The sequence below is a fragment of the Grus americana genome, chromosome 2 (genome assembly GCF_028858705.1).
Source record: "Grus americana isolate bGruAme1 chromosome 2, bGruAme1.mat, whole genome shotgun sequence".
Taxonomy (NCBI): Eukaryota; Metazoa; Chordata; class Aves; order Gruiformes; family Gruidae; genus Grus; species Grus americana.
The window spans coordinates 48370921-48396456 of record NC_072853.1 but is presented as its reverse complement, the minus strand read 5'-3'; the positions used below and the strand labels follow the sequence as shown (position 1 = coordinate 48396456).

At 42.7% G+C, this 25536-nt stretch overlaps 1 protein-coding gene across 1 annotated transcript; it reads left to right on the top strand.

The window, feature by feature from the left end:
• The first annotated feature begins 8 nt into the window (after nucleotides 1–8).
• LOC129202421 (desmoglein-2-like) lies at nucleotides 9–24527 on the top strand. The gene is made up of 15 exons (XM_054815092.1): nucleotides 9–251; nucleotides 6372–6407; nucleotides 7305–7439; nucleotides 8676–8834; nucleotides 9079–9223; nucleotides 10448–10608; nucleotides 11901–12035; nucleotides 12149–12334; nucleotides 13323–13582; nucleotides 14413–14555; nucleotides 15229–15456; nucleotides 16719–16949; nucleotides 17981–18105; nucleotides 19235–19621; nucleotides 21714–24527. Exons 1-15 carry the CDS (start codon nucleotides 207–209, stop codon nucleotides 22734–22736), a joined length of 3399 nt encoding a protein of 1132 aa, XP_054671067.1. The 5' UTR covers nucleotides 9–206; the 3' UTR covers nucleotides 22737–24527.
• Nucleotides 24528–25536: the final 1009 nt, after the last annotated feature.

Genomic DNA, 25536 nt, shown 5'->3' with positions numbered 1-25536 from the left:
GCGGGCCGGGCGCCCCGAGGGCGGGGCGGGGCGGGCCGGGCGCCACCGTCCCCTTCCCGGCGCGGCGGGGCACGGCTCCCCGCCCGGCACACTCCACCCACCCGCGGCTACTTGCGCGCTCCTCCACCGGCCGCCCCATTTCCCCTCCCGGCTGGCCCGAAGAGGTGACCCCAGTCCTGGGGCAGAGCGCGGAAGAGACGGCGGCCATGTCGCGGTGCCCCGCCGCGGCGGTGCGGCTGCTGGTGCTGCTGGTGAGTCCGGGCCGGGGTGGGGGGTTCGGCGGTGCCGGGGCTGGGGGGGAAGGCGCTGCTTTGCGGGGGGTGTTGCGCGGCGCTGTGCGGGAGGGAGGCGTGGGTGCCGCCGGCTGCTTGTGACTGGGAACGGGTTTTCTTCCTTTCTTTGGACAGTAGATAAAAACGATGGCTGTTAGCTGTCCGAAAGCAGGTAAAGGCAGAAAACCCTGATAAGAACGGTATCTCGAATGGGTGGGGGGTTTTGAGATGCCAGGAGGAATAGGAATGCGGTGAAGAGTTCATATTGTTGCCATCTTCATGTTCAACATACTATCTGTATTAATAAATTGCATTACCTTTTTGAAGGAATGGTGCCGGGAGGGAAAATGGATCGTGAAGTATGATTTAATGGAAGTCTTTATTGCCTTAGGGAAATGATATGTAATTCTTAACAATCCAAGACACTTCAGGCTTTCTCCTTCCCCACCCTCGCTCACTTTTAGCCATCAGCCTTTAGACCTTCCATCCTATGAAATACCTTTTCAGGCTAAAAGTAGGGAGTATTCCATAACAGAGACCAAAACACCTGGCTTGCTTGATTTGCACTGATGCTTTCTAGTTGTTGCTAGACGTTTTACTGGAAGCTTTCCTTCATATCTGGAGCATTATTCTTTAGCTCTTCACCTTTCCAGGCTGCCAAAATGCCTGCGGAAGTCAGGCCGCCACTGCTCAGACAAAGGCAAGGGTGGAGGCCAGGTCACGGTCTTTTCCGGGGAGCTGCCGAGGAGCTGGGCAGGGTTCAGTAACAGCTTGTTGCATGGTCAGGCTGGAAGGTGCTGTAGATCGGGACCTTGTTCCCTGAGCTTGAGATCCTGCAAAATCAGGTTTGTTAGATGGAGACCCATTGCCTGGTAATTTTAATGTAGGCTTGCGGTTGGCCACAAGTCAGCCAGCAACAGTTAACCCTGTTCTTTGCAGCAAGCTGGGAGTTATGGTTTGGTTGGAAAATGTTTTATCTTCATTTTGCACAAAAGACCAATGGGAAACATACAAGGTGCTACTTGTACAAAAGTTTTCACTGATTCTTTCTGTAATATCTGAAGCCACGCCGTCGTCTGTTTTGGTGGGCTTGCACTGGCTCAGGATGCTGTTGGTTTTGCCTGAAGAGAAGAGGAAAATTATTTTTCTCAATCCTCATCATCCTCAGTCTCAGCTAAAGTTGGGGCAGGGTACAGTATACTAAGAGTGAACTCAGTTTGGTGCCTAAATGCCTCATTGTCAGATAGAGTATTAGAGCAAATAAAGCTACCTTAGTTGGTTGATGTCCAGAGAGAGATGGAGGCACTGCTGGGTTTTGCCTTTTTTTGGTTTGGGGTTTTTTTCCCCCTCATCTGGACAAAGCCATTCATGTGGTAGAAAGTCTAGTTGCTTGTTTGAGAACATCAGATTAGGATCATTTATGTCTTATGACGTGCAAAGATGGCACTGATAACTTTAAAACCTTAAGAAACTACTGAAAAACAGAACCACTCTGAAAGTAGTGTCTTCCCAAAGCGTCTTCTACCTTAGAAGCATCGAGGACTGTAAGTTCTTCCTCTCCCTGTTTTTCCTGGAGCTCTCTCTTGGTCATCCATGCTCCCTCCCTGCCTGCCGGCTGCATCCCTGTATCTTCATGCCAGGGTACCTCGCCGAGGTCACGGCAGCTTTCCCCATGTCCCCCATGTCCAACCCTTTTCCAGGGATGTCCGGGCATGCCGGGCAGTAGTGCACCCGTAGGGTTGGGCTTGACCTGGCGCGTGTCCAGGGCACACACCCAGAGCCGTGGGCCTGCCGGGCGGGCACGGCTATCGAGGATTATTAGTCTGGGAGGTTTCTCGGTCATTTCTTAAGACATCACGTCTTCAAGAGAGGAAGTCTTAGAACACTTCCTACATTGAGTGAAAGAAGGGTTGACAAATGTATGACTCTTACTACGCGAGTAGAAAAACTTATTTTTTCTCTAAACATCTTCCCAGATTGTACTTCTTGATGTTTAGGATGTTAGACTTAGGCTGGGTATGATGAAATTCAGTCCAGAATACATTAGATCACTATTGTAATGTCAGAGCCAGTAGCAATTACTTTTCAAAACTCATAGAAAGAAGTTAAACTTAAAAAAAAAAAAACAAACAAAACATGATGCTTAGTTTTAGAAAGAGCAAAGGTGACAAAATTCAAAGTAGCCTAGCTTCTGTCGCCAGTAACATGTTGAAACATGGTAAAAATATTTACAAGCATCTGTGCATTGATTCAACAACTTAATATTGTTTTGAAAAGGGGGGGGAAACAGTGCTATGGTGAGACATGAAAGCAGGTGAGGAATACATAAGATCCAATATTTTATCCATCCTATTGAACTAAAGTGATGTATTATTTTGGACACCAGATTTCAGAACAAAGTGAATTCCACCCAGGAGAGACTAGAGGAAAGCAAAAAAATGCAATCTAAATTCAGGAAATCCTGTTTTATGATTCTTGAAGTGAGATTAAAGAACTAGGAACTGAGAAAAGAAAATGGGTAAGATGTATGATAAGTTTTCAGATACATGAAGGGTAATTGTGAAGAAAAGGGAATCACACTGTTCAAAGAGAACTTCACCAACCTGGCAAAGAGGGAGATGCAGTTTGAGATTAAGACATCTCAGTATAGGTGTCTGAGTTTCTATGGTAAATGGAGATGCAGTGGATGCAGAGTGCACCTGTGTGGTTGGATCAAATTGTGCTTTCGAAGCAAATCCCCAGAGTGTGTGAATCTGATCCCTCCTGGGTGAAACTGCATTGGGAGGTGCATCCATCTACTCGTGGGTGTCTGGTTGGTGGGACGAGGCTAATTTTAGTCTGAAGTAACAACCACAAAACATGGTTTATATAGTGCTGGGTTCTCAGCAGCAACAAATCCTCTCGTATTGGGCTTGCAAAGTAGACATAGCTACAGTCAGTGGAGTCCAGAGAGAAATAGCAGATGTGGGCTGGCTTTGGGGTGAAATGAACTGCTCTCTGATGTCCTTGTCTGTATTGGCTGTATTTCTGTTGAGTATAACAGAAGTTTAGGCACTTAGAGTTCATTTAGACATGTAAATTTGTGTGCCTTAGTCTGAAACTGAATCACATTCAAACAGCAATGTGATCAACTTGCAAAGAGCTAAAAATAAAGATAATAAAATTAGTATAAAAATTAACAAAGACTTTTCCACCTGTAAGGTTCGCTAATGAGGCTGTGGAACCACCATCACTCATTTTTAAGAACAGGTTAAACCGTTGTCAGGAAGCATTTAGTGTAGTTTGTCCTGCCCCAGGGCTGGGAGATGGACTAGTAGATAACCTTGGATGGTCTCCTCAGCCTGCTTCTCTATGTGTGGAAGATCACCACTTGCCCATTGTCTTCAAAACCAAACTGACTTGCAGGAGGTGTGAGATCTACATCTCCCGACCCACAGCATACACGAAAGACCACATTTCTAGGACTTACTGTTTCATAATGTAGCAAATACAGACACATACTTTCTTGCATGCTCTGTCTGTATCTTCACGTTATAAAACTAAGCTGTGTGTTCGAAGTCTGTCCTTTAGTCACTTCCTAGCTATACATGAACATGGATTTGGGCAAGAGCAGCCTTGCACTCCGGATACACGTCAGTCACTCCCTTCTTTTTCCCCTGCCCTCTCGCCTACTCCTGCTGCTTTCCTGCAGTATTTCATTCCATTTCTATTACTTCAGGCCTCTGGTTTTCCACCTTGTTTTCTGTAACCATCCAGTTGTCTTCTGACAATGCCTTCTCAGCTCTGTGTCATCAACAGATGTCATCAGTAGACATCTATTTTTTGTGCCAAGGCTATGATCCACATCAAATAACAGACGGGGCTTTCCTGCTCTTTACTAAGCCATTTAATAGAAGGCAGCTCTAGGATGTTAAAAAAAGGGAAAATTCAGAATTCAACACCTGTTGGATATGTGACTTTTCACTTTTTCTTGAATAAAATTTCATTGAATGAACTTTTCCCCTTTTTAAAATTCTTGCATCCTCTAAAAATTTGCAATAAAACTGCAGGATCCCTTTATATATTTTTTCCAAATGTATTTATGCATCTCCTAAGTAAAACTGCCACTCTTAAACACTTTTTATTGATGTCATAAGGTCCCTTATGAGATTGCCTGTGGGCTACAGATTGAAAAGTACAAAAACAAAAGTATTTTTTACTGTCTTAGCAATAAAACAGAATCTTTGGAGGCTGCTTTGCAGCATTTGCAAACAAATTGGTTTTGACTTTTAGTTATCTTAATGAAAGACTTCCTGTTTATAATGACTAACAGGATTTTCTCCACTTTCTTGATATGCATCTCAGTGGAAGACTTGCTTTTCTTAAAGTTCAGACACTTTTGTTCATACTGTGGTTTCCAATATAACAAAGCTTCTCACCTTGTGCCTCTTGTCTCCATTCAGTATTGAGACAGAAACTCTTTTCCCTTCGCTTTACCAGCAAGAACAGACAAGGATGTTCAGAATGACATCTTGACAGCTATTCATCTTCCGAAAGAGTTGCGGCTTCATTTGGAAAACCCTGACTATAAATCAAAATCCTCCTGTCACTCTTGCTGTACAATCTCATTATTCATAAAAAATAAATTTTAAAAAGCCATATAACTAATAAAACCAAATAAGATTAGGGAATATTCATGAAAACAACTTGGTATAAGGTGTAAGATCCTGTAGCCCTCACAATGCATATCTGTTGGGGAACTTAGTGCTCGCTGATTTTTGTCTTCAGAATACACACATTGGGAAAATTGCCATTTGAAAAACAGTTCTGTTGTGCAAGTCGAAACAGCAGTCTGCTACATTGCTCAACACCGTCCGCTACATTGCTGCATTGTGTGGGAAAGAGATAACGTATTTTAAAAAAAAAAAAAAAAAAAAAAGGCTGTCATCAATGCAGCAATCAAGGCTGAGTCAGAGGGATGAATAAGGAGAGCCCAGTCAACAGTCTAGAATACCAGTCAAAGAGAATATCAGGAAATATCCTCTGAAAAATCAGTAGGAAGTCACTTTTTCTGAGCCTGCTTTGCCTGAGGCATTAGTATTAAAAAAAAAAAAATCACCTAAGATGCAAGATGTAGGTAGAAGTAATAGTGCCGAGAACAATAAAAGTAGTCTCTTCTCTAGCTATGCAAAGCTCAAAAGCTGTATTTATTGGTTTCACAGTTGTAATAGCCTACTTTTTGTTGTTGTTTCCCAGTGCGTACATTTTTGCACTGTTTGAGGGGTTTTGCTACTTGCAGAGTCTTTGGTGCATGCAGAGTGGACATAAACACAAGGTCTATGGTAATCTGGTTGAGGCTCCAGTTCCTTCCAGCCAGGGTGAGGCACCTAACTGAGGTGTTTAAGGGCATCTATAGCTATCCTGGTGCATGAAGAGATGGGCAGTCCCAATAATGGATGTGGTCATGTAAGGTTTTGTCAGAACAAGCATGATTTGCTTGCTTGCATGCGCGTGTCCCCGCCTTGTTTAAGTAAGGGATGTATATGTGCCATTTATCCTCCCAGCAAGGTGCTAAGTAGAGAGTTGCTTCTGTTGATTACACTTCAGCAGATGTTTTGATTAGTCTTTGCTTTTAAACGTAATTTAACCTGTTTTGTTCTCTGATGTGGTTGGTGACCCTCCACAGCCTGTGTAATCCATGATTTGCCCAGAAGAGGGAGTTTCTCCAGGGTGCTGCTGGCAACCAACACTTAATTCAATCAATAGCAAATTCCCATCCGTTTGGAATATTGAAGCATTACTCAGCAATAAGAAATGGTTGTTTAAAAATAACTATAAAGTCTTCAGTTAAAAAAAAAAAATTCTTATTATCTGTTTCCTGCTGGGAGAAAAGTGCAAAACCTAGTAATGATATAATTATAGTGTATGTTTTTCATGTGAATGGTTATGGGTAAATTTTTCAGAAGCTATTATGTCTAAATAGTAAATATTAATTGATAGATACAAGATGTCCTCTTCCTTACGGTTTTGCTTTTCTTATGAGGTAGGTTGTGTCGGTTAAGTTTTAGTGTGGCTAAAGTGACATAGAATTAATAGTGATTGTCATAACTTCCATTGCAGATCTGTTTGAATTACGGAAATGGACTCTATGTGAAGGTAGGAAATAATGGAAAACTGCTTTTCTTTATCAGTGTCTGAGGAAGGGTTCTTAAGCAAAGAGCAAGTGTCAAAGGCATGCTTTACTTCAGTTGAATAAATATTGTGATTTTTACCATCTTCTGAAACATGAAAGCTGTGTAACAAATAATGCCATGAAAGCTGAAATGTAAGTGAATAGATTCCTACATCCATCAAACTCAGTGGCATTCAATTTGGAGAAACTCCCCCTAAAACATTAAATATGTAGGTATCTTTTTTTAACTCCGTGTAATGAAATCAACTGATATTTTATGGAAGATGTTAATTGTAGAAACATTTCCAGTTGTTAACTTGGAAGCCAACAGACACAGAAGGGACTGAGCTGGACAGAAGGATGAAGGGTGTCATGCAGAGTGAGAACGAGGGGTACTGAGCGAGGATAGCAGAGACAGTGGATGGGTTGAATAGAGGCCCACTGTTTCGTGTATTCTGATTTCAGAGAGAAGGTTGAGTCTGATGCAGTATTGATGCTAACAGGGCAATAAGGCAGAAATGACGGTTTCAAACAGCCTTAGTGCCAAACCTCTTCCCACATCTGATGACAAGTATTTAAATCATCCGGAACAGGTGTTATTTTCACCAAGCCCTGCTCATGCAAACTTGCTCATGTATTTAAAGCCTGTCTTACCTAATTCTGTCTTGAGGAAAAGACTCGTATGGTTTTCCTCTTCAACCAACTTGAGGAACATATAGCTCTTAGACTGTGGCTTGGAAGGATAGTGTTGCTCCACGATTTTGAAGTTGCTAGGTATTGAAAGAGTAGAAGCTATTCAGAAATCTGGGCTATGGCAGCAATAAAATATTAATCTGAAATGGCTAAATGTAATTCTGACATTCAACCTTGTTTTTTCACAGGTTTATAATCGAAATGGCAGGAGTGGCATGTTGTCTCACCCCAACAGCCTACTGAGACAGAAGCGAGAATGGACAGTCCCTCCGGCTTTCATACGGGAAGAGGAGGACAATTCTTATAAGAATCCAATTGCTAGAGTAAGCCCAGAAAAGAGATAAATACAGAATGCACATAAAAGTAGAGATGAAAATGTAAAATAAGGGCGTGGTTGCCCTAAACACATGCACAAATATGTCTTGAATTTTAAAGGACTATTGAACGTCAGTTGAAGATTGGCACATTTCCTTCTGTTTCCTTCTTTCAGCAGATGAGTTGCTCTTGCAGCCTGATTTGGCTCAGTCTCTCATCTTTGCCCAGCCACTAGTTTTCATAAAACTTTTGGGAATGCAATGTCTTTGAGTTTTTTCACTCCACCACCCCTACACAGCTGTGGTTTAACTTGGCAAGCGGGTCCCAAAACTGCTGGCAGTGATTGAGTAGAAGGATGTACATGAAGCATGATTAGTATGCCTAATTTTTTAGGAAACAGCTAAAAATAACAAAGTGTTATCCTTTGTGCAAGAGTGATACGCGTTTGGTTTAGCACCAGTGCTGACACCTGAATTCACCACACCTGTCACGTCAGCGTATAAAGTAACTGCAGACGGTAGCAGGCTGTTACCCTCTGCTTGGTCATGCTGGCGCAATGCACTCGTGCTTTTTCCAGATGTTTCAGATATTTTCTGACAGCAGAGGAATGGTATAATCTCTAGTCTATGCAGCCTCTTCTACCTGTTCCTCTCTAGGTCTGACCTTACTTCCTCCAGCCTATCACTTCCTCAGTGATTCCTCGCTAGCTTAGCTCTAATCTCCCTTAAAAAGTTGTCCTATCTTATTTCCAGGCTTTGCTCAAGTAACTTCAATCTCCCTTGCTCAAGTCATTGTTCCAGATTCTCTCTTTTTTTTTTTTCCCCTTGGCCTTTCTCCACATCTCACTTATTTTTATTAATCAGCCAGTTTCCTTCTTCTTCCCTCACTCCAACTTTTCACCTTATGATGGTGGTTTTCCAGCCTTTCCTTGCACTTGTATCCTATCCCACTCTCTTTGTCCAAGCAGTCCCAATTTTCTTCTCCCACAGACCTCTCCACTCTGTGATTCCCAACTGTTGCACTGCCCATCATGTTCCTCATCTCCCTGCACGAGATCCTCAGACAGAACTTGTAACTCTTCCTGCCTTCATCTCAACATCTCCACACTCAAAGCAATGCGGGAAAACATGTGTTTAATATTTATTTTTGTTTGTTCATTACAAAAATAGCAAAAATATTTTATTTGCATTTTTAAGTGTGGTTTTATTTACCAAACGGTATTTAACCTGTTACATTCCTGCTAGATACATTCTGATCTGGAAGACAAAGGGGTAGTGGTGACTTATACTATATCTGGTCAAGGAGTAACAGAACCCCCTTACGGATTATTTGTTATCAATGGAAAGACTGGAGACCTCAACGTAACAGGAAAGGTTGACAGAGAAAAGACTCCAATGCTGCTTGTAAGTTGAATAGTAACTTTTTCCTTATAGGTGCCCTTCTATCCATTTTTTGTTTGTTTTGTTCAAATGTGTTTGCTTCAATTAGTTTTAATCCAGTTTCCAGATACTTGTGTGTGTGTATGTATGCTTATGTTTATATGCTTATATAATGCTTAGATTTTGTTATATTTATTTCTATTTTGCATATGTATTTATATATATTACAGTCACTCATTGCTTATTGTTTCTGTCTGTATTATTTCAGCTCAGAGGTCATGCACTAGATAAGACTGGAGCAAAACTGGAAGAGCCAATAGACCTCCCAATTAAAGTCCTGGACATAAATGACAATTCTCCAGTGTTTTCACATGAAACCTTTCTTGGTTCAATTGAAGAATTAAGTGAAACAGGTAACTTATTTTTAATTTTTTTCTTTCATTTAGCTTTTCCCAACACATGCAAGGGCACAAGTGAACATACTCTTTGCAGCAGCATATCTACAGTAACAAGGATGCATTTTCTTGCTTGTGTAGGCCAGGTTATCCACATGTGAATGCAAGTTTTTATTCAGGGCTAAGCTGTGTGATGTGATGATGGGAAAGCAACCACATAAGGGCAACAGAGACCACCACTTCCTCTGATGGCATCTTTGGTTTGGTGTCAAAGCTACCACAAATCCAGGGAGCAGCAGGAATTGCAGGGGAAATGCAGTCTACCTTCTGCCCCAGCAATCCCAGCCCATCTGGGAGGGACTCCACTCTGCCACACTCATGAAAAGCCCTGCTTTATCTATGGGCTGGAGAGGTGCTTCACTGTTAAGCACATATGGCTGTGACCTAATCCTCAAAGAATAAGTTAGTGACAGTTTTCCTATTGATGTCAGTAAACATAAGAGCAACATATTATTTCCCAGAAGATAAGAAAAGCTGGAGTAAAACAGCCTAATAAATACCTGACATTGTGTCCCTTTCAATATCACGATAATCTGAAGAAAGAAATTACTGACTCACTTGGGTGAGGTATTGAGTTCCCTCAGCTCTCTTTCAAGTCAGTAGCAGCCATATGATAATTGCTTCTTTGCCTGAATTCCAGCTAATGTTCAAATTCAGGCACTGGACGCTGAGGTACACCCTTTCCCAGAAGACAAAATCCTGTGCCATGAGTTGTAAGGGGATTGCACCGTGGGGACCGCCATGGATTTTGAGTGGAGGTGTTGGAGGGCATCAGTACAGAGCAATTGTTTTAGTAACATTCAGGCAGAGGAGCTAATAGTGTTCCCTTTAGAGTAACGTGTGAGGGAAATGCAGCTTGTTCAAAAACTTGTTTTATCTACAGCTTTCTGTCAGAATTTTTGAGAGAATTCAACCTGCTCTGTGATGCTGGTGCATTGAATTCTATGAGTTACAGATGTGTGGATACAGTCTTTTTGTTTGCTAGAGGATATATTGTTAACATGTACTATTTGGGTTTTAGGAACATTTCTTTAGCTCTATTCATTAAATAAATAAAGGCAAGAGCATCAGAAAATTGTGCGGTGCATCTGACAGCAGTCTCTCAATCTGTGACATTACAGTAAAAATACTTAGCAGTTCATGGCAGTGTAAACATACTATGTTTTGCTTGCTTTTTTCCAGGTACAATTGTAATGAGGATAAATGCAACAGATGCAGATGAACCAAATAACCCAAATTCCAAAATTGCTTTCAAGATCCTTTCCCAAAGCCCTAGTGCTGCATTCAGTATGGATAAGCATACTGGCGAGGTTCGAGTAGCAAAAATAAACCTTGACAGAGAGGTAAAAAAAAACCCTCCCATTTTTTATCTGTTAACAGCAGTCTTGTGATGCCTGTTGTGTTACCTTCAGCTCTGCCTGCTGGGTTGGAGAGCTGGCCCTTTTGCCTTCCTTCACCTCCCTTAGGATTTAAGCCTTGTCTGGCTGATGCATGTCTTTCGGGGACTGGGGGGGTGTGGGGGTATGTCGGGGTCAAGCTTGTATTCCCCCTGTCACCTCTCTAGCACAGCACTGGCCCAGTGCCTGTTGCTTTCTGTCACTCCTGTGCAGCCAGGGCAGCAGATACATGAAGCAAGGGGTCATTTCATAGAATCATGGAATCACAGAATGCTTTGGGTTGGAAGGGACCTTAAAGATCATCTAGTTCCAACCCCCCTGCCATGGGCAGGGACACCCTCCACTAGACCAGGTTGCCCAAAGCCCCATCCAACCTGGCCTTGAACACTTCCAGGGATGGGGCATCCACAACCTCTCTGGGCAACCTGTTCCAGTGCCTCACCACCCTCACAGTAAAGAATTTCTTCTTAATATCTAATCTAAATCTACCCTCCTTCAGCTTAAACCCATTACCCCTTGTCCTGTCACTCCATGCCCTTGTAAACAGTCCCTCTCCAGCTTTCCTGTAGGCCCCTTCAGGTACTGGAAGGCTGCAGTTAGGTCTCCGTGGAGCCTTCTCTTCTCCAGGCTGAACAACCCCAACTCTCTCAGCCTGTCCTCACAGGAGAGGTGCTCCAGCCCTTTGATCATCTTCATGGCCCGCTGTGCTGGAGAGCATATGGCAAAGACAACCTAGATCACCATCTGCAAAGCTGCTGGCTGCATCTAGATTTTTGTAGCATGCTACGCAAATCGATGGTGCAGAGAGTTAGGAAGTGTGTTGCTGAGAAGCAGCATTGAAATCCATGTATTGCCAGCAGCTTTACCTGTGCTTGCATGAATTTTCACTGGCCAGCAGATGGAGATGTGGATGTTAGCTCTCTGCAGCTGAGGGCAGCGTCTCTGCCTCTAGCCCTGTCCTGACTTGCAGGTATCGCTGGCCACTGGAATTTTTTCATTTTCTATGCAAGTACAATCTAACTCTTTGTGGGGGAGATGCAAAAGTACCGAATCCTTTTGAAAGCCTCAGCTTCACTCCAGCAGAGCCTTTCAAGGTAGTTATGTGTGAGATTTGCTACTAGCTAGAGATAAGAGGAGCTATAGGTGGCCACGAGAGGGATTACCAAAATCTAATAAGGATAATACAGGAAAGGAAAAATTTGTAGCCAGGTTTAAACGTTTTTTTCTTATTGTGACAGACACAAAGTAGCTATTCTTTAGTGGTGGAAGCAAAAGACCGTGATGGTGCTTCAGGTGGGAATGCTGCAACATCATCTTTAGAAATCAAGATTTTGGATGTCAATGACAATGTGCCTGTGGTTGAAAGTAGTGCAGTAAGTACCTTTATGACAGTATTGCTTCATACAAGGTTGTGCGAACTTTCTTTCACTGGTGAAATGAGGTAAATGATGACACCTTTTTAAAGAAGGGTGTTTTTGTATTGCAGTTTGAAGTACGCATCGAAGAAAACAAAGCAAATGTGGAAATTCTGCGAATAAAAGTAATTGACAAAGATGAAGAGTTTTCTGATAACTGGTTGGCGAACTTTTCATTTGTTTCTGGTAATGAAGGCGGCTTTTTTCATATAGTAACAGATAACCGAACAAACGAAGGAATTTTGACTGTTGTGAAGGTTAGTATATTCTTTAGGGAGTCTTCTTTAAATATTGGAATAATTTATTCTCTTTAATTTGACATATATATTTATATTCAGTCAGTATGTAAACTGTAAATTTACATGGTGGACACTCCTCCTTTGGCATATTCTTTGTTGGGGCACTCAGTAATTCCATGCAAAATAATAATTTTGTCCAGCTTTACCGCTTACGTTCTGTGTGATCTTAAATTTGTCTAGTGGGGCAGAAGTCCCCAAACTTTCCTTGTCGGGCAACAGTGCTAATGCATATGCTGTAAACTTTCCCATATTTTTGCTCTCCTTGCTGGTCTCAGTTTAAATTTATTTCCTATGGCCACAGATAATGTTTCAGGCAACACCTACTCCATGAGCCATGGGCTATAGACTATTTTATGAATTTTCATAAATTGAAAGCATGAAAATATTTTCCATAAAGGGAAATATCTATTTTATTAATTTCACTCCCCTTTAGTCCACAAGAACTGAAGATGCATAGCGTCCTAAGCACCTTTTTTCTTTTTTTTTTTTCCCCCTGCTCTGGTTTCCTTATCTGAAAACTGATAATTGTAAAAAAATTGATAAGCATTATTAAGTAAATGAATTGTTAAAAATAAAAATTGGAAGAGCCAAGTAATATTGAGCACTGATTCACTGAAAGTAAAGACAGAATATATGGGTATGAGTCATTTCACCTACCTTAAATTAGTTTAAATTCAGTAATATAAAGACACACCTGTGGTGCCATCCATTAAAAATAAGAATAATCTTCCTTATGTACTTTTTATAAAGAGTTGAAGCATTATGTATGGAGAGTAACATGTTAACCAACAGTTCTTCTGTGCACTGTATTACTTACTACTTAAATAAGGATGCTATAATATTATTTAAACAGTATTATTTAAATATTAAATGTATGAATGTTGTCTAGATATAAGATTCTGTCAAATTCTGAGTGAATTTTCTTTTTCTTTTTAAATTACTCCAGGAGCTGGATTATGAAAAAATGCAAAGCCTACAGTTGGGCTTTGTTGTTACAAACAAAGCGGAGTTCCACAAGTCAATTAAACACAGTTATAAAGCACAAAGAATTCCAATCAGAGTTCATGTGATTAATGTGCAGGAAGGCCCTATATTCCCTGGTGGCACAAAAATTATTGAAGCAAGTGAGAACCTGCAGATAAGACAAGTTATTGGACAGTATCAAGCCTATGATGAAGACACTGGAAAAATAGCAGAGCGCATTGTGTAAGAATCTTTTTATAGCCATAATATCTATGTCAGAAATCACATCTTATTGTAAAAATATATATGTGGAACTGAAATAATTTCAAAGGCAGTTGCATATTTCACACCTAAAACAGCATCATCATCAATATTCTATTATGCAGAAAATAGCTGACTTGAAAAGCCTGCTTGTTTGGTCATATATGGTGAGACATGAGTGTTTGGGCTGAAGTTGTCTGTGCTTGCATGTTTTTTGTCACGCCTGTCTACTTTTGAGAGCTGATCTACTCGTCTGACTTCATCATCTGCAGAAATGTTAGCAAGAAATAGGCAGAAACATCTAACAGTGGGACAGAAAGGGTGTAAAGTGGATGAGGCTGTGTGTGCATTTGTGCGTTTAGATTTTTGAATCGCGGCTCTTCAGCTAAAATGTTGTCGAATCACCACCATGGCTTTTACAGATGGTGCAGAGCAGCACCCAGCGGAGGACCCCTCTCCCCCACACCTGTAATACAGTCTCTCCCAGGTGGCTGCTGCTCAGATTTTGCTGGGAGCAGGGATGGAGGGAAAGAGGACCACAACCAGCAGCTCCCTCTCCTGCTCCGGTCTCACTCCCTGAGTTTACTTTTTATAATGCCTCCACACCTAAATGCTGACTGCAGAGGGAAAAGCAGGTTCCAGCGTTCAGGGGAGGTTTATAACCGATTCCAGTGGCAGGATCATCAGACCTCAGACCTAGGGATTTGGTCTCTGCTTAAACGAAGAGTAAATGTACCGTGAAGCTGCTTTTTGCACTGATGGTTGTGTTCCTCATTATAAATGTGTACATCTTTACATGCAATTTTGTTCAGATACATGAAAGGAAGAGATACAGCAAACTGGATCACAGTAGACACAGTCACAGCTGAAATCCGACTTGCCAAACGACTCGATTACGAATCGTCTCATGTAGTAAATGGTACCTACACTATCACCGTGTTGGGTGTAACTACTGGTAAGTTAAGAGGGTTTTGTTTTCACACTGATTGATTTGTTTAGGGTTGAGTTTGCCTTTCTGCAACTCTGATTGGTTTAACCTCCCTATCTTTAACTGCCTAACAGTTAGGCGCCTAGTGCAGTTTCCCATAGGCTCTGTATTTGGAGGAGAGACGTGGGCAACTCGTTAAAATAGGATGAACCTTGAAATGGGTTCCCGAGGTGCCCGTTTCCCTGACTAGATGCAGGTGAAATTTTTGTAAAAGTTTTGCAAAGACCAAGTTTGATAGGAACATCCCTTGTCAAGGTGGAAATTGCCAGTATCTCAGTACGCTAATCGGCATACTTCAGAGTCCTAAGTTTTCTTGAATGCTAAGCAAGAAAGACTCCCTAAACTTCTTGTGTGTCTAATTAAAATTCTTTTATAATCTGCATGTTATTGTGTAACCATACACAGGAAGTACGTTGGTTTTTTTAAGTCAAAATAGTAAGACAGCTTGCCTTCAGAAGAACTTTGTCAGTATGTTTATTAACATTAGGAATGAAGTATTGCTCCCATAAACTCCAGGGAGAGATTCTTTAACTTTTGTCAGAAATGTCTGTGTTTTGGGAAATAGTAAGTGTTTTTATTTTAAGAAGAAATTTTTTGCACTTTTCAAATCAATTTAATTTTTCATATTTTAAAATCTTAGATGTTCCTAGGAAAACGATCACCGGCACAGTCGTTATTCAAGTTAAAGATGAGAATGATAACTGCCCACTTATTGTGAATGCTGTGCAGACTGTGTGTTCAGATGCAAAATTAGTTAATGTTACAGCTAATGATTTGGATGGTTACCCAAACAGTGATCCCTTCAGCTTTTCTGTCATTGATCAGCCAGAAGGAACAGCAAAGAATTGGATAATTGCATCTGAAAATGGTAAGAAAATGTGTTTTTAATTACTTTCAGTTCTTTGGAGTCCTAGTGTTGTGATTTAGTTACAGTCAAACTGACGGTTTGGCTGATCCAGACTTAAAAATCCCATATATGCATATGGAGTCACACATGAAGACACATCACTTTGGTTCTGCTCCCTTCTCTCTAATGGCTATAAAAGCACACTCATGTCTTCTAGGGCCTGTCACCTTCCCTCAGTTGGACTGTCCTTGCCTAGCTTGATGACCCATATGTGGTCACCAGGATTTTGTGGGTGATGCTGGGATCCAGCCATTCCCATCTTGCCACAAAAAGCATGCAGTGATGAAGGATGCCGTTTGTTAGAACTGACCTTGGAGATAATGTTTGTGTTACTGGCTGCAGTTGCCCTAACTTAAACAAATCAACCTGCCTGCATAGTGGATCTTGAAAAGGGGAAATACAATGTAACGTGAGATTATCCAGCATGATAGGAACAAAAATAAGTCATAAATCGTAAATAATTTTAATGAGCATTTTCTTCTTACGTTTCTGTTCATAAAAGCCTAGGAAATGCTTGAAGGAAATGCTTCAGGTAGCTTGAAGGCATTTTTTCTTCTCAGACTCATTCTGTTATCCATAATCCTACAGTATAACTCTGCAAAGCAATCAGCAGAGTCATTGTAATGGCCTGGTTTAGGACCAAGAAGAAATCTTCTTACCTTTTCTCACCCCATTTGTAGCCAGACTAGCAGTAATTGTGGGGATCACCCAAACAGGGTGGCGTTCCCAGCTGGGAACATCATCTGGGCATCTCTTGCCTACTTATGTCCTTGACATGACATGGCCACAGGAGCAGGTCGTGTGTTGGCTGCCCAGTCTCTGCCTGTGGCCTTCAACAGATTAATCTCCTAAAGACTTAAGCTGTTCTTTTGTGAATTCAGCCTTTGGCTATCTGGACGACATGAAGGTTAACGCTGTAGAGGGGGTTGGGCTGTCTTCCGTGATATGTCTCTGCTGGTGTGAAACTCTTCGCAATTATCTGAGACTGCAAGTGAGCACGGCTGTTTTGTTACCAGCATGAATTACTTGATAAAAATAAGAGCACATACGCTGTAGCAGTAACTAATTTAACTTAATTGTGTTGCATTGGCTGAACTTAACTGGAGGGAGCTTGTTTGGAGGCTGTGATGGTTTTATTTCCCTTAGTTTACAGGAGTCAACTTTCTCACTACTCATTTCTTGTTTGTCTTTTCTTTTTCTTTAACCTCCTCCTCCTGCCGCAGGCACCAGCATACAGCTGGTACCACAAAACCTGAAGCTGGGCAGAACTGAAGTTCCCTTCCTGATAAAGGATTTCCAAGGGTTGAGCTGTGCTCAAACACAGTCTCTACAACTGACTGTTTGCAAGTGTACGGGTGACGGCGTATGCAAAGAGAAGATTATTGGCGCTAAGTCTGTGGGTCTGGGACCAGGAGCGATTGCACTAATCATCTTGGCATTTTTACTTTTGCTGCGTAAGTAATTGTTTCATATTATCTCAGAAGCACTGTAAATATGGTCTGCAAAGGCATCAGGAAAGAAACAGTCCAGCTCCCAGGTTTTATCATCTTGATATACTCTGTGTAAACTCCTAGTATGTGTGAAGTCATGGCAAATCCCCAGCTAATTTTGGTAGCATCAGCATTTCACCCTCAAAGGATTTCAAGCTGTGCATTTTAAAATTAATGTGTACAACTTTAATATTAGTTTATAGTATTGTAAATAACAGGTGGGGAAGCAGTAAGGAATCATTTAGCTCTTTCCCACACCTCCCCATGTGAACCCTAACTCTTCCCACTCGAACCGCAGCGCTCTCTCCACTCTCTTCTCCCTCACCGCAGACCCAGGTCTGGTGCCTTGCTCTGAGCAGCACGTGATGATTTTTCTTTGGTAAGACAAAACAGAAGCTCAAAAATAGAAGAATGCTTGTAGTCAGGGCATGGCCATGTGTACCAGTGCTGTATTTAAAATGGCAATAGTTTATTGTTTGTACTAGTAGCAACTTAGCTGTGGCAAAACAAAGTTCATGCCACAGGAATACGCTCTGCTCCTGAAACTGGTTTGTTTTGAGTTCCCCAGGCAACGCTCTAGACGTGTCACAGGAGTGGTGAGGTGGAATTTACATGACGCCATGTCATTATCTAGTAGTAAAAGAACAGGAGGTGTTAGAAATGCTGAGGTTGTACAGTGATACTTAGGGCTTGGTTTAGGTATATGAGATCTTCAATAGAAGTATAGCTACATACATGCGTGGTCATCTGCAGGGTTGAGGCCCTGACAGGTTAATTGTCAGTTTACTCTCTAGGAAACCATCCTGGCATCTGTTTCTAGGAAATACCTTGAAGATTTGGGAACGTGTCTTCAGTCCTTATCAGCCCTCATACTGATCACTAGCTCACTAACGACACATTTCGGTCTGAGAGCTGACCAAAGTTTGGTACTGGCTTTTAGCATCCTTTGACCTTAATCATCACATAGTTAATGGCAAACTTCTGTTTCCCCGTAGTCATTCCACTGTTACTGCTGCTGTGTCCCTGCGGCTCGAGAGCGAAGGGATTTGCTGTGATATCGGACTACAGCGAAGCGATGTTGCGTCAGTGGAACAGCGAAGGGGCAGCTCCTGAGGAGAAGGCATGTATCCCTAATAGCATTTCTCTTTGATTTCTGTCCAAGTGTTCAGTTTGGCACTTGGCGCTTGTTCCACATTACGGGCTGATGTTTCAAAGCTGTACAGCAGATTTTAACCGCACATGAACATTAATTAAAATTAACCCTGTGAGGCTCAGTGAAGGATGCGTGGAAGATGAATTCCACCAGCAGCTCTAGAAAAAACAACCATGTTGTTTAAACCCCAAAGTAAAGGGAAAGCAATCAAGCAAATGTTGATGGTATCTGAGGAGAAGATAGGAGTGTGGGAAAAGCATGGATGCTGTAAAGAGTGAAGCATTTGCATTTGCAAACCTGGAATGTTCTGCACCCCTTTGGTAGCATGGTAAAGCAGCAAAAGAATGGGTTATAAAACTTAGCTTCTCCTCACTAGTTTAAAGTTTCAGGCTGCATTTTAAATGACTTCCCTGTGTATTTGCCTTCTTAAACAGAGGAAATTCTTAATTAAAAAAAAAAAAGGGCAGAAAAAAGTGCAAATATGCAGAGGGAACTGTGAATGCCAAGAGAAGTTTGACCTTTCTTGTTATGCTACAAAACTCAGTTTGCAAAAAAAAGGGCATGACACTGGCATGCTTTTGCACAATAACAAAGAAGTAAGATAAAAGACTTTGATTTAGGGCCAATGCTCACACCAAATTCTCATTAGAAGACAATTAACAGGGAAGCCAAACTGCTAGAAAAGAAGAAAGGGCCAGGCAGCACCATAGAGGCAGCAGGCAGTGCACACTCCCCCGTTCTGTGTCTGAGGAAAGCTGGGCAGAGTCTTGGAACAGCTCAGCTCCCTGGAGTTTTGCAAGCCTTTTTTTTCGTGGGGTTTCTTTCTCCCGCTTTCACTCCCAACCCTTTGAGTTTCAAGAAAACAATGATCTATAGAAACATTTCCATGCTTCTCCTTGGGAAAGCAGTTGTGGAAGCTGCACCCTATTTCAGGAGGCCATTTACTCTTTGCAGCAACATGTATAAGTGCGAATTTGAACAAGTCGTAAGACAGTACCCTCCCAGGTCCCACCCAGCCCTACTGCTGGTTTGGTGAGTTCCATGTGCTAGACAGTGCAGCTTTCATGTCACATCTTAATTTGTGTTATTTATGTAGTCAGTGCTAAGCCTCATCTCAGCCACTGCGCTGGGGAACTCAAAAGGAGCAACCGGCGGAGCAGCAGCAGGAGCAGGAGCAGCAGGAGCAGGAGCAGCAGGAGCAGGAGCAGCAGGAGCAGCAGGAGCAGGAATGAGTGGAGAGGAAACTGCAGCAGGAGGAGGCAGCTCTGCCTGTCATGTAAGAGAGCATCACAGCACGATCACCAAGGAAAGATGGGAAGAGCAAAGACATCTCCTTTCTGGTGCTGAGTATGGAACCATGGCAGCTGGAGGGGTTGAAGGCATGGCAGGTATGGAAGGCAAGACAGTGGTGGCTGGAGGAGGAGTCACGGTGGGAGCGGCAGGAGCCATGAATGAAGAATTTTTAAGAGACTACTTCAATGATGTAAGCATATGACCCGAAAATAACAGTATTTTGATATTTACGCTTAGCATTGTGAGATGCCATTCATGTTATTGCAAACACAGACGAGTAGATATGTGTGTATAAACAGTCCTGATACAGTGGCCAATGTTGTGTGCATGTGGAGCGGGGGCATTAAGGATTTTTGGGTTAGGTTCACATGTGGGACTTAGAGCATGACAATGGTCAGTCTTGTGGCACTGAGTGCTAACAAGATCTCCCACAAGACCCTTCTCTTGAGGGACGTACTTGGGAACGGGATCCAGAATATTGAACAATGACCAAGGATCCTCTTGCCCAGGAAGCAGCCATGAGAAAGACTATGTGATATAAATCTCAGGGATTTAAGCACATTAAACTGGCCTGTAGGGAGGTACCTATGATTCATCATGAGTCACAGCTACAAACTTTATAATGGAGCAGGCTTTTGAAAGATAAGCTGTAGGTGTCAGACAGTAGGTGGGTCTGCATTTTCAAAGTAGCTGATGAAGGAAGTGGTGCTGCACTTGTCTCTTTGCCCAATAGCCTGGGTAAAGGGCCGTTCATCAGAAGTGCATGAGGCACATGTTGCAACCCCCTTTCTGACTTTTTGTGTGTGTGTGTGTGACCTAAACATTGACCAATAGCTATTCCTACTCCTTGCAGCTATTCCTCTTTGCATAACGCACATCATTAGTCCTTAGGCTGGTGAGCTCCTTATAGTAGAATTTTCACTTCCATATGCCAGGGAATGTACAGATTGTCCATCACCTGTACAAACAAAATATCTTCACACCCTACAGCTGGCTGATGGTGGGGTCCTGCAGGCGAATAGCTGTGCAGCTTTGAATCACCACCTCAGGCCAGGGAAGGATTTGAGCTTAAGACACTTGTATGGCTCGTGAGTGCTGTAGCTGCTGGTCCGCTGGGTGAACAAATGCAACAGCAGCAATTCTGCTTTCCTTCCGCTCTTTGAGCTCCCTAATTATTAAGGCATGCTTTAAGCATAGCTGCCTGCTGAAGTCCTGCAGGAGCACTTAGTAAAGGTCATACACTACAGTACTCTTTACAACTTCTGGGAGACTAAAATATCTTATATTATAGGGGGAAAAAAACCCCAGACAAGTAACAGAGCCAAATAGTTTCAGATGTGTGCTGATTTTTGTAGAAGCATCTCAGGTAATGTGCCTACTTCCAGGATCAAACGCAGATAAACATACAGAGTCAGCTTGGGTCTGAACATATACCACATTACACAGATGCCTGAGCTAAATGCACTCTGGAATTTCAGATGTGGCAGAAAAGTGGTTCTGAGCACAAGCCAGCAACTGTATTAGGTAAAGCCGGTTCAGCAGGCCCAGAGGATTTGGCTGTCTTCACCCCTGGAGCTGGTGCAAGCACGTACACAGATATTTGTGCACCAACAGCAATCCATTGCAGATGCTGCTTTCAGACTGAGCTGGCCGTGGAAGCTCTGTAGTCAGAAGCCCTGAGACCTCCTTGTTGCAAAGTGGCCTGAATAGAGCCTAAAAATTTGTGCGCTGGGCTATGTTCCCATACTTATCAAACAATTTAACTTGGTGATTTGTTTGCTGTTGGGCTCCTTGGGTGTGATCCTGCAGGCTGTGCTAGTGAAAAGGGCCATGGCAGGTGATGACATGTCAGCATGTACTCATTGAATGTGCATTTACATGTTAGGATACTCTCAGGCATGGCTTTGGCACTCTCCCACCAACACCTAGTTACAGGTGAAGTTCATTCACTGAACCAAAATAAAAGCAATCTCTTTGTGAGGATGGAGTGGTATCACAAATGGCTATCTGGTAGGAATAGCAGCAGATGGGTATAGTACCCAAGGTTTTCAATCTAATCCCAGAGCACCCTGTGTTTTTCTTCTCATCAAGTGTACTGCCAAGCTCAGACTAACTTCAAAAAAGCACTTTTAGGTGCTGCCCTTGGTTCGTTGACAGTTCCTGTGGGTTCAGTTAAATTTTCTTATTTTAACCTTTTTGACCAAGCAACATTGATTTTCAAATTTGCTATGTTTAGAATTGCCATTAATGAACTTTTGCTTGCTTTTGTTTTCTATCTGTAGAAAGCTATCTCTTTCGCGGACGAAGATGAAGCCCAAGCTGCAAATGACTGTCTCCTGGTTTATTCCCAGGGAGAGTCAGGCTCCCCCCATGGCTCTGTCGGCTGCTGCAGTTTTATTGAGGGTGATCTTGATGACCATTTCCTTGATGATTTAGGAGACAAATTTAAGACTCTAGCAGAAATATGCATAGGCAGACAAATCAACATGAAAGACGGTAGCTCCAGGAATGAATCAGGTTTCGGTCTTAATGACACCAAGTCACGGTTCTTAGATCAGCAAAATGCTTCCAGCTCAGAACAAGCCTTTGCCTCAGGCAGCCGCTTCCAGCCCACCCCACCAGTGTACACGGGCAGAGGCACAGAAGAAGACACGGTGTCCAAGGAGGTCGTCACAGAAACAACCTTTGCATCCCGGTCTGGGCAGCACGGCAACCAATCCCTTCCCACAGCCCATGCGGAGACCAATTTCACCTTGATGGAAACATCCTACTCTGCAGGGGCTCCTGACTACTCAGCCATTCGCTTTCTAGAGCCCCAGTTTAAGGAGAACGTAGTGGTGACAGAGAGAGTGCTGGCACCCGCGTCGAGCTTGCAGGGTATGGTGGAAATCCCCGACTTGCCGCACGGAAGTAATGTGGTGGTTACAGAGAGGATGGTGAAGTCAGAGGGCGCCAGAGCAGGAGCCCTGACGGTTCAGGATCTCCCCGACTCCCAGTATGTCGTAGTGAGGGAGCGGGAGAGGGTGCTCGTGCCCGCCGCAGAGCAGGGCTCGCTCAGCTTCCCCGCGGTGGCGGAGGGGCGCAGCGTGGTGGTGAACGAAAGGGTGGTGACAGCCTCAGGGATGCAGGGCAGAGCCGAACAGGCGGTGGGTGCTGGCTCGGGAAGGCAAGAGCACGCGTTGATCACAGACTCCTTGCTTAACCAGGGGGGCTCCAACATAGAGGGGACATCTTCTGCCAGCGCCACGCTGAGCAAGTCTTCCAGGGTCACCAAATACAGCACGGTGCAGTACACTCGCTCGTAGCCTGGCCCCTTGCAGGGGCAGCGGTGTCCGGCACCCTTGTGTCACTGCGTGTCTCACCTCAGGCTTTTTCTTGAGACCCACATTTGCTGGAGCTTTCAGAGTGACATGGGCTTGCTTGTGGTAGTTTATATAAGTAAGGATTATGACCAAGAAGCTAGTAAGGAAATCAGCTGTTGTTATTAGGCGACATTGGCAGTGATGCTTTTGAAGTGGAAAGATGTGGGAAATGTATTTTTTTTTCCTTGTGTGCTATTTTTGTAATTGCTTTTTTATTATTCAGTTAGTGTAATAATACCACATAACCACAGCTGCATAATTATGGGAAAGCAGGAAAAAAAAGTCTATAATCTAGTGATGGATAGTAGCGTGCAAAGCACAAGTTAAGTTTCTGACCTGCTGTTTAGTGTATCAGCTGAAGTTCCCCTTAAGGGGCATCAGTTGCTCATTGCGTGTTTGCCATCGATTACCTTGTGGGCCAGGGCAGCTCCCCCGTGCAGATCTCTGCACCTTCGTGCATTGCTAAGAAATCTCTCCTTCCTGAAAAGCCCAGGCCACCAAAGCCAGTACGTCCTCGGGGCAGTGGTGTGTTGATCTCCTGGAGGGAGGTCACAACTTTGGGTTATCGGCGTTTCTACCTTAAGCAATCAATACTTGCATATTAGCACAGGGGTTAAAGAGAGCAAGTAGCACAAAAAGCTGAGAACTGCAGTTTTTTTGGTACCTCAGTGTAAAAGTTCCATTACTCGGTGTGGGTCTAGGCTGACACGGGCAAGTAAGCATTTGCATCGTACAGATTTTTCACTGGCTCCTGACTGGTCCTTTAATAATATATGAGAAACAGCCAAAACTTACCTTAGCTTTAGAGCCAGAGATTCTGTCAGTGACCTTGCTAGCAAAGTTTATGGCCCTTAGAGATCTGTAGGACCTGATTTACAAGTGCGATTAGCTAAGTGATTTTAATTCTGTCTGAACTCACAGATACAAGCACAGAAACGCAGCCTGATGTGTGTGCGTGTGAGGTTCTGCTGGCTCCAGCACCAGAGCTCGGGTGGCCTGTGTAATGCCATATAATGGCAGCTTTCCTTAGCTCTGACAAGACAAGAGAAAGCCCCATTATAATTCTGTAATACTTAAAATTACTTTTATTTTCCATGAAGTTTATGTGGTAAAAGCAGGAGTACTGTATGCTGTTTGGCACTATGTATATATGCACATGTAAATATTTATTTGTACGCAGTTTGAAACATTTTAAAGTGAATTTTATAGCCATACACTCCGCATGTTTTGTCAGAGTAGAAAGGAGTATTTTAGATGAGGTATTATACCGTGTTTATCTCATACCTGTAAAGTCAGCAAATCTGGTCATATGGTAATGCATAGCCCGTGCATCTGCAGGGCTTTCTGGTTGCCTCCATCTCTCCTGGAATTTTCCTGCAGCTGCAGTGTTGTTTTCCACTGGTATGTTTTGCCTTTGACTAGAAATGGTTTCAGTGTGTTTGATTTTACTGATAAGGATATAAAAGTTGGGGTACATCTTGACAGATAGGCCATTACATTAAGTGGAGGAGTACTTCCAAGCAAATCAAACGACGCGTTTGCTTGGGACCTATTGGTTATTTATCTCTTAAACTTCATTTTTAAAGTATGTGTATTTACTTTTAAGCAAGCATGCAGTTTTGAGTGGTCACCAGTCTTTCCTGCAGTTAGAGGGAATGAACTTATTTCTGACTTTTTAATGGAGTATTTCTGTGGTTTTATGCAATCTTAAAATAAAGAACACTACTGTATTTATTTATTTTTCCTTCAGTTTTAAGACAGCTACTCTGGTGAAAACACTGACTTTACTACTGCAAATAAAAGGTTTAAAGATAGAATGAGGATTGGGATTTTCCAAACAGCCTGAAGGAATATCTGAAAGATACAGAGGTAATAAAAGTTGTTGTCTTGCTAACTTACAGATTCTGAAAAAAATGTGAATTCTACCTGCTGGTTAAGCGCACAAAATTCTGTAAGAACTTGATGCAAGACAACAGCGTCCCATCCACAGATTTACTGGGCTTTGAGTCAAACTCTTCTAATCAGTTTAAACTTCCAAACAACATGGCATAAAATACTGTCTGCTAAAACAGATAGTTGTTAACATCTAGAAGAGGATGTAAGAGTCAGGATGGTGTCACAGAAATCCTGACTTCCCCTTTGTATTGTTTATATATAACCTTTTATCACAGATTTGCTAGTGCTGTAAAGAATCTGTTCAAATAGATTCGTTAAGAGTGAATCTCCATTATTTGGCTTAGTCTTGTACCAAGACTTCAGATGCTATCAGCATGTGCTAATGCTGGCAGAACATCAATCGGATTAAGTAAGTCACTTCTAATGGCGCTGTGTTTTGTAAATGATGGTGGCTGGTGGGAGGAATGTACAGACCCAAAGTAATGGAAACGCCTGGTTAGCATCTGACCACTAGATAACCCTGAGACAGGGCTTAGCCCTAAACACTTATCTTTGTGAGAGATGCCTCATTCTGACTTCAAAAGTAAAAACAAAGTCTATAATTTCCTTATCTAAAAATAACAGAGCACGGTTATGCTGAAATACCAGCGTGACAGGGACTGTATCCACACTGCTCTTCCATGATTTGTTTTTCCTGCGGATCCTCACTATGCATGTCAGACTCCACAAGTATGAACAAAGATGCGGCTGTCTCCAGCGGGAGGGCAAGTGGAGCGCCTGCCCCAAGCGCCCACGAGAAAGTATTTCCTGCATTGTGTTGTGCCTTGGCGTGCACTTGGGGCCAGGC

What these genes read in the sequence shown, in the direction of transcription:
- LOC129202421 (XM_054815092.1), top strand. Translation starts at nt 207, where the DNA reads ATGTCGCGGTGCCCCGCCGCGGCGGTGCGGCTGCTGGTGCTGCTG. An exon ending in GAATTTTGACTGTTGTGAAG is followed by an intron (nt 12,335 to 13,322) that starts GTTAGTATATTC and finishes AAATTACTCCAG; the next exon opens with GAGCTGGATTATGAAAAAAT. An exon ending in AAAATAGCAGAGCGCATTGT is followed by an intron (nt 13,583 to 14,412) that starts GTAAGAATCTTT and finishes AATTTTGTTCAG; the next exon opens with ATACATGAAAGGAAGAGATA.